Here is a 12,280-nt window from a genome sequence, read left to right on the forward strand (position 1 = left end):
CTCCTTCCCACATTGGTTTGGCCCACTTGTTTTTTGTTGCCATAACACATGCTGTTGCTGTCCTTATGACCCAGACATAAATCTGATGAGATATTGATGCCACAAAATAACTGACCTTGTCGAGAACCCATCAAGATTCAGAGCACATAAACACATTCATTAATACCTCTCACCTACTGTGACTGTCCTCACTGAGGAGATATGATATGATGTGTCTTGATATATAATTCACACTAAAATCTCTCTGAGAAAGAACAGAGATAACTGCTTTTATCTTTCTTTTTTGTGTAGGCAGTGGTGGAGGAAGGACAGAATATTTGTACACAGCAAGTGAAAGAAATATTGATACAACGAGAAAATACATCAAGTTACAATTAAACAAGACTAACAATATTATCATTCTGTAAATTTTCATGTGTTTCATGTTCACTGTAGAAACATCTGAGTACACAGTGCAACAGCATTGATGTAATATATATATATATATATATATATATATATATATATATATATATATATATACATACCTGTATATGTAGCTACATATACAACTGTATGCTCCAAACCGTAGTCACTACTGCGCAGACTCTGTTCCCAAATGATGTCAATAGTGCAAGAGGGCGGAGCCTGCATCCATGATAATTTAGCATTGGAGAAAGTGGAGACACACCATCCGTGTCGTCCATCTTTGTAGTCCATGAGTCCACCATCTATTCAAACTTAAAAAATATAAACCCCACCGAGAACTTACATTTACTATCGGATGATTAAAAATAAGAACAAAATCACATTCAAATTGAACCACAGAATCTAACCCAGAGAATGGAAGAGGCTGACGTGTTTGAGATGCTGTTTGTGAACGGTAAATGAAATACAGTTATTCTGGTTGATGGTTTATTTAAATGGTTTAGCTGTTAGTTACTATTTTATGTTCAGAGAGAAACATGAAACATGGTGATAATGATTTGAGTTAACATCACACTGCTTGTGGTATTTTTGTGTATATGTCACACAGTAATTAAATATTGCTGCGAACAGGAAATTGTTTCTCTTCAGGGATGGTTGTATTCAATTTAAATTCAAACTAAAAAGACCTGTAAACCCTGGCTTGCATTAAGCAAAAGACGGCTAGCCATCAGCCCACTCCTTGACAAAAAAAATCCTGTCATGACACGCTGCTTGTTACTGAAGCTCACAGAGACAGATTTAGACCTGCGGGGGTCTTGTTACTGTGGCAGACAGCATGCAACAGTGATACTCAGTGTCACAAACTAACACCAGCCCAGGCTCCTCAAATTTACATCATATGAATCCTGCTTCTGTAAAGGATGGTTTGAATTCTCATGTTAAGGCGTTGCACTCTGGATCCCCCAAAAAGTTAGCTGTGTGTTCAGATCATTGAAGCTGCATTAGAAGTTGAGTAAAGACGGCATGTGTCTGAGTGTAAAGAACGCTTTAACCATTTTAATTTGAGTGATTCTCCATATGCATCAACAGTGCAGTGTTGTTATGGTCATAACAGCCGGTCTAATCTGAACCTTTGGCAAACCTCCAACCAACACTTTCTAACTGGTTTCCAAGGCAACCCCAACCAGCAGGACCAATTAGAACTGATAAAGGATACCCGAGTGCTAAACTGCCTGGAGATTAGAAGAAACATACTTAAAACATACATGTTAATATACTGTGCGTCTCACTGCGCATGTGTGCGACACAGAGACAGTGGCCTTGCATGAGCATGCACCTATGGGCTCAGTTGTGTCTCCTTTGGTCAATCCATTATGGGAGAGAGGATTTAATTAAAGCATCTATCTCTCCTTCTGCTCTCTGTTTCCCTCTCTCTGTTTAGAACCGCTGTTTGTCCATGTGTGTTATTAGAGCCACGGGCTGGAAACCAGATCAATAAGAAATAGTTTAGAGTGGCTGATGTTTTTTTTTTTCTGTTAAGGCCATTAGTGGAACACTGTGGCCTCTGAGACACACATCAATCACAAGCTGTGTGTGTGTGTTTGTGTGATTGTGTGTGTGTGAGATTGATCTGATAGCCTTTGTACTTCAATGGGGGATCTACTGTGCTGATAAAGTGACACCTGTGATCCCATGGTGTTTGTTGGCTTTTGTGTGTGTGTGTGTCACTGAGTTGAAATGTGTGTCAAATATGAAAATCATTGACCTTTACTGTAAACTCTTTTAACACAATGCTCTGAGGTGAGCACAGGACTTTACTCACTGCTCTACCAAACTAGAACACAGTAGCAACACACACTAGGGTGAAGACCAAAATCTAACTTTTTAGTGTCAATTTTAAAGAACAAACTATGTAATAGAAATGTTTTCATTCACTTTAAACATTTGCAGTGACAAGACAACAGAGATAAGAACCAGCCTGTAGCTGTCTGGCTTTATGTTGCTGCTGAGGCTGCAAGCTCAGGCTCAGTAAATCTCTGGGCTCCAGAAGCTGTCGATTCAGTTGTAATAATAGTAACAATGATAAAAATAAAAAAAAAAGACAAAAAAAGGAAATATATATATATAATATATATAAAAATAATAATAATAGTTATAATATAATAACAATAATAATAACTTTATTTGTATAGTACTTTACAGTAATACGTAACAAGGTGCTTTAAAACAATATAAACATTATAATTAGGACTAAATACAAAATATAGATAACATCATTAGAAATAAATACAAATCAACCCCAGATTGCAGAATGCACACAAACAAGAATGATCTCCACTTAAATCTTCATGTTATTATAGCAAATCAACATTTCAACCCTGTTTTATTTTGTTTGTTTGTTTTTCAATAAGATCTTTTGTGCAACATGAAACTTAACCCTTAGATGTCACTAAATTCTACACACTGAACCTTTAAGGCTGGATGATATTCAAGTTGTCAAGTTGTATTTGTTAAATGTAAGTTAACACAGGGTCAACAGTACAATGAAACAATGACAGGTGTTGGAAGAGAAGAAACAGGTCAGCTCAGCAGGGCAGTTAGAGCAATAGTTTAAATAAAAACAAAAGGTAAAGTAAAAAGAGCTTTATATCTAAATAAAAGTAAGATACTCTACAATGAAACTATACACATTCGAGGATGTAAGTGTAAAACCAAACTAACAAGTGTAAACGCTATAGTAAAGTTATTGCACATTTTATTTGGTTGTAGTTTTCATCTTTTTGTGGTTAATATTTAAATTTACATATTAATAAATGAATTTATTTTGTTGATTTCCCCTCAAATTTTTTTCTATAGCAGATGGACAGACAGATAGTGATGGAGAAACATTTATTCTAAGAACTTCAGCTGCATTTATTAATATAAAGTTCATTCTTTTGAACCAAGTACCTCAGTTGGATAAGAAAGCTGAACACATTTTGTCGCACCTGAACAGTGTGACGGATAGATAGCAGCCATGAGACAATTACGTTAGGTGCAATATAAAAAGAAATCTTAATGAAAAAAAATTAAAATAAAAATAAAAATTCAAGACGAGTAATGTTAATGTATTATTCACAGGGAGCACAGTGTGAACTGCAAATGTTTACTGTGCTGAGAAACATGATTCATTTATTCCTGTTCAGTGATCACAGGCCTGGCGCAGGTCGATAAATAGAAACATCTGATGGTCGGAGGGACATGCAGTCAAAGGCAGAGTGCAGAATGCTTTTCTTTATTCTTCAAGTCAAATAATCCTAAAACAGCTTAAATTGAAGGCAGTACATTTGAATTTTTATTGCATAGTTTTTTTAATTTCCTCTGCCTTGGTTTCTTCTCTCCAATTCAGCAGCACAGGTTGCTCCCATGTCAAGACATGAATTTAAATGTTCAGATTTGGTTTGCGTATTCGTATGTGTGTGTGAAGTGTGATGCTGCTGTCAGTGCTAAAGATGAGTGGAGAGCTCATCTCACCCTATAGGTCACGGTCTTTCAACTTTTCAGTGCCCTCACCCGTCCCTCCCCTCTCCTCCCTTATTAATTTCCTTTTTCTTCTGATCCACTTCCTTTATTCCTTCAGACTGTCTCCTCTGCCTGTGCCAAAACATTTCCTTCCCTTTTCTTCCTTTTCCAGCCTGACATCCTCTTTCATCCATCTTCTATTCCCTCTGTCTTAAAAAGGCTTTAAAGGGAGTTTAGGCGTAGCCCTCTCCATGGTAACACCATCTCCCATTCTAACACACACACACACACATTTTCTCGCCTTCTCTCATCTCATAATTCTGCTCTACCCCGTGCCTTATCGCTGTACCCTCCCCCTATATGCACTGCCTCTCCCACTATTCTCTCTCCTTCCTCCTCTCTCTCATTCTCTTTCTCACGCACATTCACTCAAGCTCTCCCGCTCTGGCCACTGGTCTGTTGCTACATGCTGCACCATCCTCTGACTGCGAGATGTTCACCCCAGCTTGTAAAGGATCTGCAGGGGAGCCGAGGTGAGGCTTTCACACTCCTTCTACGCTGGAGCAGAAACACAGGACAAACATTAACTGCTGTCGCTGACAGCAGCAAACTGCAAGCCAGATGACTGATGGGGAGAGCGTGAGTGTGTGCGTGTGTGTGTGTGTATGTGTGTGTGAGTGAGTGAGTGTGTGTGAGTGAGCTGATTTATGTGAGAACTCTCCAGCTGGAGTAGGCAGTCTGAGTGAGTTGCAGGTTAGGACACTTGTGATCTGCATGCACACACAAAAAAGGTGAAGTGGAAAATTGATTTCTGAGGTTCTTCATCCTCTTTAAATGTGTGTGTTATGTGCAGAGTAGTCGTGTGTTTGTGGTTGTGTGTAGTTGAGAGCCAGTACAAACATGGTGTAACGTAAATTATTTATTTTAACCCTGCAACAGTGCTATATTGTGGAGTTACGCTTTTTGACAGTTTATGAGACCATTGCGTTTATATAGATGTATGTGCATGTATGTGTGTGTGTGTGTTTGTGTGTGCGTGCGTGCATGCGTGCGTGCGTGCGTGTGTGTGTGTGTGTGTGTGTGTGTGTGTGTGCAAATTTGACTGGAGGGGGGGAATTGAAGTTATTTTTTCCCCATGTAAATAGCATGTGAAGTGTGTTCTGAACTGTGTGTCAGCCAAAGGGTAAACGACTTCTTCGACCCATGTTTTTCCCAGTGTGTGCGTGTGCACGCCAGAGGGCTCTCATTCATGTTCATGTGCACATATAGTACATGATGAGTTGTTTAATGTGTGTAAGCAGAAGTCCCCCCTAGGAAACGTGGTCCCTATACTGCACGCAGCAGCAGTGCAGGGGGGAGAGGGAGTGGGTGGTTCATGCGTCTGTTTCCCCAGAGGAAGCACTGCGCTGGTGATAATAGCCGACATATAAATTGTTCAAGACATCTAGCAGGAGAGTCACGTTTTCATTAATTCCTTTGCTGTAGAGGAAGGTTAAGATGTACGAGCATCAGATGACTACATGTGCCTTTGAGTATTTCTGTAGAGGATAACTAATGAGGAGCACTAAATCAGGAATTCACTTTACTTGTTTTCTTTTGTGTAGACCGATTTTTAAAGTGAGACTGAAAATAACACTATTCAAAAGTTTTATTTATAAGACACAGCAGCCTCACAGTCGCACACATTTGCACTATTGTTTTTCTTTTTTCTTCAGGTGTATATATATATATTTAGATATATATATTTTATTGTCTATTTTAAATTTTGATATTCTATTTTATCTTATTTTACTCGATATTTTTTCTGCTTGTAATTATTCTGAGCATTGCTATAAGAGAGCCTGTGACCCAAGCATTTCATTGCCAGCGACTGCTTAATGTAATTGTTGTGCATATGACAATAAACTCTTGAATCTTGAATCTTGACAAATCTGCAGTTCAGTCAGACAACTCGTGTTAAAACGTTTATTGCAACAGTAGAATAGGTTAGTGTTTGGCGTTTAGAGGCTCCGACTTAATCACTCCCCCCGGTATAATTACACAGATATGATGGGAGTGATGAGCAAATACTTGGAACCCCTCTCGTCGGATCCTACAGGTGGATGCTGGGGTGGTGGAGGGGCTGAAGCAATTTGCAAGGGGGGCAAGCAAAGGGGGGTGATGGAAAATTTTCTGTGATCAAATAGACCACCCTAATAATGTGGGTCTGTATTATAGATGGTTGTGGAGAGTGAGGTATGTCACATGATGTATGTCACATGATTGGAGCAGCACAGCTCGAGTTGGCTGCCTGAACTAGCTCGCAGGCGTCGCTCCATTTCTGCAGTGTGGAGTCCACGGCCCGACCTGGTGTCAGCTCAAAATAGATGATGGCTAATCTGCGCCTGGCGCCCGGTGGTGTGAATTCAGGATTTGTCCCACTTATTTAAATGTGTACAAGCATGCACACAGGTATGCATTTGCAAATAGTGTCCCTGTATGCAATCTTATGAATATCTATCTTCCCACTGTGGAGGCATCTGCAGAAAGAGCAGAAAAACAGACCCTCACATATTCCCCTTTCAAGCTATAATAAGTTACAATGCTTTATTATGGTGCAGTCACACCAAACGCGAAGCAAATTTTCAGCATAATGAAATTACATAAAAAGTCAGTGCAAGGATGCAAAAAGACATGAATAGAATCATGTGTGCTCTTCGTGTCGCCTGGCACATGTCATGCAAAATTTCTGATTGGCGCAACATTTGCATCATTCAGTTCATTTGCTCAAGTTAAAATACTTGAACTCAAGTGAAAAATATCATATATTTTGTCATCGTGCCCACGCTCTCCGTCTCTTTTTTCCAATATTGACAGCAGTTGTGCACTTGAGCACAGATACAAGTCAAACCTGCACACAGACCTCCGAGCTTCAGTCCTTCATTAATAATCCACCCTCAGTCTGTCAACACTTCTCATTTCCCATGTTCCCTCCCTCATCTTTTCCCTCTTATGCACATCCATTCTTCCTCTCCCACACATATGCTCCTCTGGTGATCAAGTCTAATTTCTAGTCACATCTCCGACTGTAGATCATGACAGATAAACCTCAACCTCTGTTGCTCTGTAGTTTTTTTTTCTTCTTTCTTTCTTTGGCACTGATTGATTTCAAACCAAATCTGTCCTTTCCACCATCCTCTTTTTCCTCAACGACTTTGGTAAAGCGATCAATGAAAACTTTGATATGCTGTCAAATGAGTCACCGCAGCTGCAGGGGGTTTCATTTTGGTATTTGTGTCTTCCCAGTAAAGGGAAAAGATAAGTGTGAGAAAATGCCATGTTCTCAGTGTACGGCTGATTAAAAAGCTTGTGTGTGGGCTAATCTTCTGCAGTCGGCCCTGTGGGTGTTTCTCATTGTATTTTCAACATCCAGGGTCTACGTGTAGCTCTTAATACCCCCTCCTCCCTCCCAGCTCTGCAGTGAAGGGGAAGTACGTGAATTTAATGGATGTTTTTCTCTGATCAATGTTGTCTGGAAGAGTGAACAACGGGAGGGAGGAGGACTGAAGGCATCATAGAGGCTGTGGGTGGATGAGGTGCAGTGAACATGTGTGTGTGTGTGGGTGTGTGCACATGTCACAGCTTGTTAAGTTGTGTGCATGTATGTGCACACGTGTCAGCATGTGTGAGTGCTTGTGTGCAGGAGTGCGTTACTACTGTACGTATCTGTGGATGGTTCTAGGTTCTAGGTTCTACGTGTACACTTTGTGTGTGTGTGTGTTTGTGTGAGATCTGGAAGAGTGGGTTTATGGGTGGGCTTTGCTGTCACTTTCGCTAACATCCACCACTAGACGGAGGAACTTTGAGGGGGAGATAAAAATAGAATGCAAACAAGAGGAAGGTTTAGTGAGGAGTGATAGATTGCAGATTATAAACAATGAGAAGTTGAAATCCTTTAAGAAGGATATAAGAAAAATAAAACTAGGAACAAGCCAAAGCAATAATAGATTAAGAATAGACAGTATACAATGTGCTCCTGGTCACAGCAACGAGGGCATTTCAAAGAGAATAGGATGCTTTGTCTTCTGTTCGCTTTTGAGTTGTTGGTCAATAAAGTACATAGCTTCTTCATGCTGTGTTTGCACAAATGACAAATTAGGACATGTGAAAAGTGACAAGTATCTTTTAGTTTTGAGATAAATATTAATTTCTACCCCACTGCCTGTTTGTCCTCACCGTACTCGCTTGAAAAATAAGTGAATAATCCTTCTACACCTCTCAATGTATTAGAGCTTGGCAAAGCTAAAAAAAGCACCCAAATCGTTGTTTTGTTAATTATTTAATCACTGGTTTGGTGCCCAACAGGTTGTCTTTATAATCAGCTAAAGCCTGACCTTTTTATTTTTTCAATGAGGGTTTGTTTTCTGGTAAAATATAACAATTAAGGTCTGTAGTTAACATTTCAATATTTGACATTAAATGCATCAATAAATACCAAAATAAATAAATAAAAAAACCTTTTTTCTTCTTTAAAAAACAAACATTTTTTTCTTTTGTGCAAACAAATGTCTACTGGACCAGATTACAAGTTGGAGAGTTAGCGGTGTTGATGCTGAAATTGTGCAACCATGTTGGATTTCATTTGTAGCTTAACATTATTTTATATTTTTTACTTCTGGAGATTTTATCAAGGCTTAAAAAATCATAAAAGTGGTGACTTGTGAGCAACATGAATAAGTGTCATGAACGTTCAAACGTCTGCGGTAGTGGAAAAGCCAATGGTAAAATCTTGTTTTGTCATGGAAACCAGAAGGATGCTAACACAAAAATGCATCATCCCTGCAGCATTCTGTACCTGCTCAGTGTAGAGCTTTACTGTGTGTGTTACCTTGTGGTTAGAAAGGCAGTTTCATTTGCTTCAATCTATAAGTGGTTTCATGCTGGAGACACATTACTGGGTAAATCTAGTTTCTAATAAAACCCTCATGGGGCGTGTGTAATGGAGCATTTTACAATACTTCTACTAATTTCATTAAACATGACAATTTTTTGATGAGGGAGATGCTGGTTGTTGTAAAGAGTTATGTAAATGACATAAATAAAATCATAAATATTTGCATTATGTTCCTGCGTTTGTGAAAATGAGTCATGAATGTTAAAACAATGCATGAGCCTTATTCAGATCACAGCATAAGATACAGAGAAAAATAGCTGCACCTCAAAGCTCTGTGTACGTGCATGCAGTAGGTGTTTTATTGTTTGTGTGTGTGTGTGTGTGTGTGTGTGTGTGTGTGTGTGTGTGTGTGTGTGTGTGTGTGTGTGTGTGTGTTTGTGTGTATACAGAGCAGCAGATGGGTAATATTCCTTCCAATATTCCAAACAAATATGGCAGTCTGGTCACGAATGTTAAATTTTTCTTATTATCCCACCACAACCTAATTATGAGATCAGTTTGAGATATAAGATATGACATAACAGGATCTATTTACCACCATATAATAATAATAAGAAGAAGAAGAAGAAGAAGAAGAAGAAGAAGAAGAAGAAGAAGAAGAAGAAGAAGAAGAAAGAAAAAGAGTTGTACTAACCAGATTTTGTAATTCTTAATTGTTTTAAATTTGTATTATAGAAATCCTCTTACAACCCTCCCTTAGGGGGTCCAGACCCGTAGCTTGGGCACCACTTCTTTAAGTTGAGATGAGATGATGATCCTGATTTAAAATACAGCTGATTATTGTTAACTCATTCAAACATCCTCTAAATACCAATGCTGCCTTTACTGGTCTGCATGTGTGTATGCATATTGAAAAAATGGCAAGACACATTTGGAAATAATATGCAGGTTTGATGAAGCTGTGCTTCGAGGAGGATCAGTGTTTGTGTGTGTGTGTGTGTGTGTTATAATAGATGGCGACAGGTGCGGTTGAGACAGAAACCATTAAGCAGAGCATCAACTCTGAATCAGCAACACTCCTGAAAAACCTCATATGACTAAGTAACCTATTAGAGACTCCGTAGAGATGGATGAAGGGAGGGAAGAGATAGATGAAGTGAAAGAGAGAACTCTCTCACGTCTGCCTGGGCGCATATATCATCCGCTGGGAATCCATGTAATGACTAAATACGTTATTACATGGCGGGAAGAGGGGACAGAGAGGGGAGGGTGGTGAGGAAGGAACAGAAGTAATAAAGATGGAAACATCACGTCTCTGTTTGAGAGGGGTAATCTTATTGAAAAGGGACCAGAAATAAAATAAACTGGTTTCATGGGAGCAAAGAAAAAGTTGAGACAGAAGAAAAAGTTAAATAAAATATTTATACTAACAGAATTATTACTTAAAAGTTAGTTGTGTGTGGTCCGCAGGAAAACGTACATACTTATTCTTCTCTGGTAAGTACCAGGACATGCTATAAGGGTGTACTGACATTTCCTCCCACTGTCCAGAAATTAAGCCAAAATATCCAGACTACAAAGGCTGCCATCCTGCACCGAAGATCTCATTTGGGGCACCAGTCTGCACAGTGGGTTAGGGTTAGGGTCTGGAGCTGCAGTATTAAAGTCCTACACCAGGTGGCGATGGTTTGGTTTGGGAGCTGTCATGACATCCAGTCTAAAAGTTTGAATTTAAACCAATCTTTTAGGAACTGTGTCCATAAGAAGTGAGCATGCTTCACTGGAACTACTTTCTATTGGAGAAAATACTCTCTATTCATAAATAATGCTGAAGGTGACATCCCTGGGGAAAATGTAATTTAATGATTGAGTGAACTGAAACGTGACACCTTAACACGTTGAACTGTACCATGCTGTTTGGTAGAAGAATTAGTGTTATGCACATGGTGCGCGTGATGGACTATAGATACACGTGTAAACAGTCAATGTGCCTTTTTATTAATGCATTTAGTCCCAGTTTAATTTTGACTAGGCACAGTTTTTTGGTGTCTCTCTCACCTCCCTCTCCCATGTACACAAACAAACACAAACACACAAGCCGTTAAAAGTGCAAAGACACACGACTTTCAGTCCTTCCCACTAAAAACCATATCACAGCTCTGTACACAAACGCTGATGATGAAGGAAATGTTTTGTAATCATCAATTGTAACCTGGTCTTAGTTCCTACATGAAAACACCTGCTTTAATGTCCTATCTTCAGCATAGCAAGTTGGTAGGACGAACTGAGTCGTGTGTATTAGCTTGTCAGAGAAGGGAAAAGCTTCAGTCTTTATGACACCTCTTGGGAAATCTAAATGTCAAACGGACTCAAACTTGACAGATTTACAATTTTTCTTTATTATCCTGTTTCACAAAGCAGCATTGAGGCATCAAGATAGTGGCCCAGGAATTAAAGTGCTAATAACCACATTACAATGCAGCAATGCTAAGTGCTGTTAATAAATATTAGTCACTGCATGCTGTCTCACAGTTAAAATGCTCTCAGTGTGTCAGTAGGAAAGATCCTGTGGTGACCTCCTGACACGAGACGTCGGCCGACCCACTTGCCAGGATTTAGCACAAAGTTCAGTGTTGGTGTAAATGAAAGTGTCACATTTTAGAACAATGTTGACGTGCTGTACTTGTAACAGAGAGGTGACGCGAGGACAAGAGTGTGAATCTTTCCACACTATGAAAGTAGCAAATCCTCTCAAGTCATAATGCTCTTAAAAGTGACTTAGGAGACACAAAATTATTGTCTTAAAGAATGAACAACACGAAAAACAGGACATGGTAAAGCATCTATACATATGAGCATTAACAGGTTAAATAATTTAATTATTAGATATTATTGTGCTCATTAATCATTAAAGATTGGGTAAGTGCTATTAATTCGATACACTTCTTGTCAATTTTCTGCTAAGATCTCCTCGATATGACTTCCAATAAATATTATGATCATTACAAACTTTTACCTTGATTATGATTTATAAACCATTATTTTATATATACCTTTAGTAAAAGGGGAAAACATCACCTGTTACATCTCAAACAAGATAATGTAATCATTCCTCTACCTTCTGCTATTGAGGGATGCTCGGACAACCTGAAAAGACTTACACCACCACTGTTTCAGAACATAACAACTACCGTTAGCATGCTGGAAATGCTTTTTTCACAGTAGCGAGCCAAATGCTAAGTGCAGAAGCACCAAAGAATACAGCTAACCCTAACGCGATAACGAAATACTGAAAGGGGACGAAGACCTTTGTTAACATTGGTGAGGCGTTTAAACAGTGGAACGACAACTGGGAGTTACCTCCAGACTGGGCTTTGGGCTTCAGCAACCACATGCCGGTACATAATGCCCTCTCAGTGGGCAGCAGCCAGTCCAACAGTGGTGGTACAGAATAAACGGTGTTTGACGTCTTTTTTAAGCATTTATCCAAAAACTTAA

At 39.2% G+C, this 12,280-nt stretch overlaps 1 protein-coding gene across 3 annotated transcripts in view; it reads left to right on the forward strand.

Moving 5' to 3' along the window:
• Window positions 1-4,261: 4,261 nt before the first annotated feature.
• rap1gap2a (RAP1 GTPase activating protein 2a) overlaps window positions 4,262-12,280 on the forward strand; it is a 93,268-nt gene continuing 85,249 nt past the window's right edge. For 2 of the 3 annotated variants that reach the window (XM_034603331.1, XM_034603332.1), the window contains exon 1: window positions 4,262-4,442. In XM_034603331.1, coding sequence (XP_034459222.1) covers window positions 4,270-4,442 — 173 coding nt within the window. In that variant the 5' untranslated portion in view covers window positions 4,262-4,269. The remainder of the gene's footprint in view (window positions 4,443-12,280) is intronic. The other variant, XM_034603333.1, reaches the window with a different exon arrangement.

Source organism: Hippoglossus hippoglossus, chromosome 13, assembly GCF_009819705.1.
Source record: "Hippoglossus hippoglossus isolate fHipHip1 chromosome 13, fHipHip1.pri, whole genome shotgun sequence".
Taxonomy (NCBI): Eukaryota; Metazoa; Chordata; class Actinopteri; order Pleuronectiformes; family Pleuronectidae; genus Hippoglossus; species Hippoglossus hippoglossus.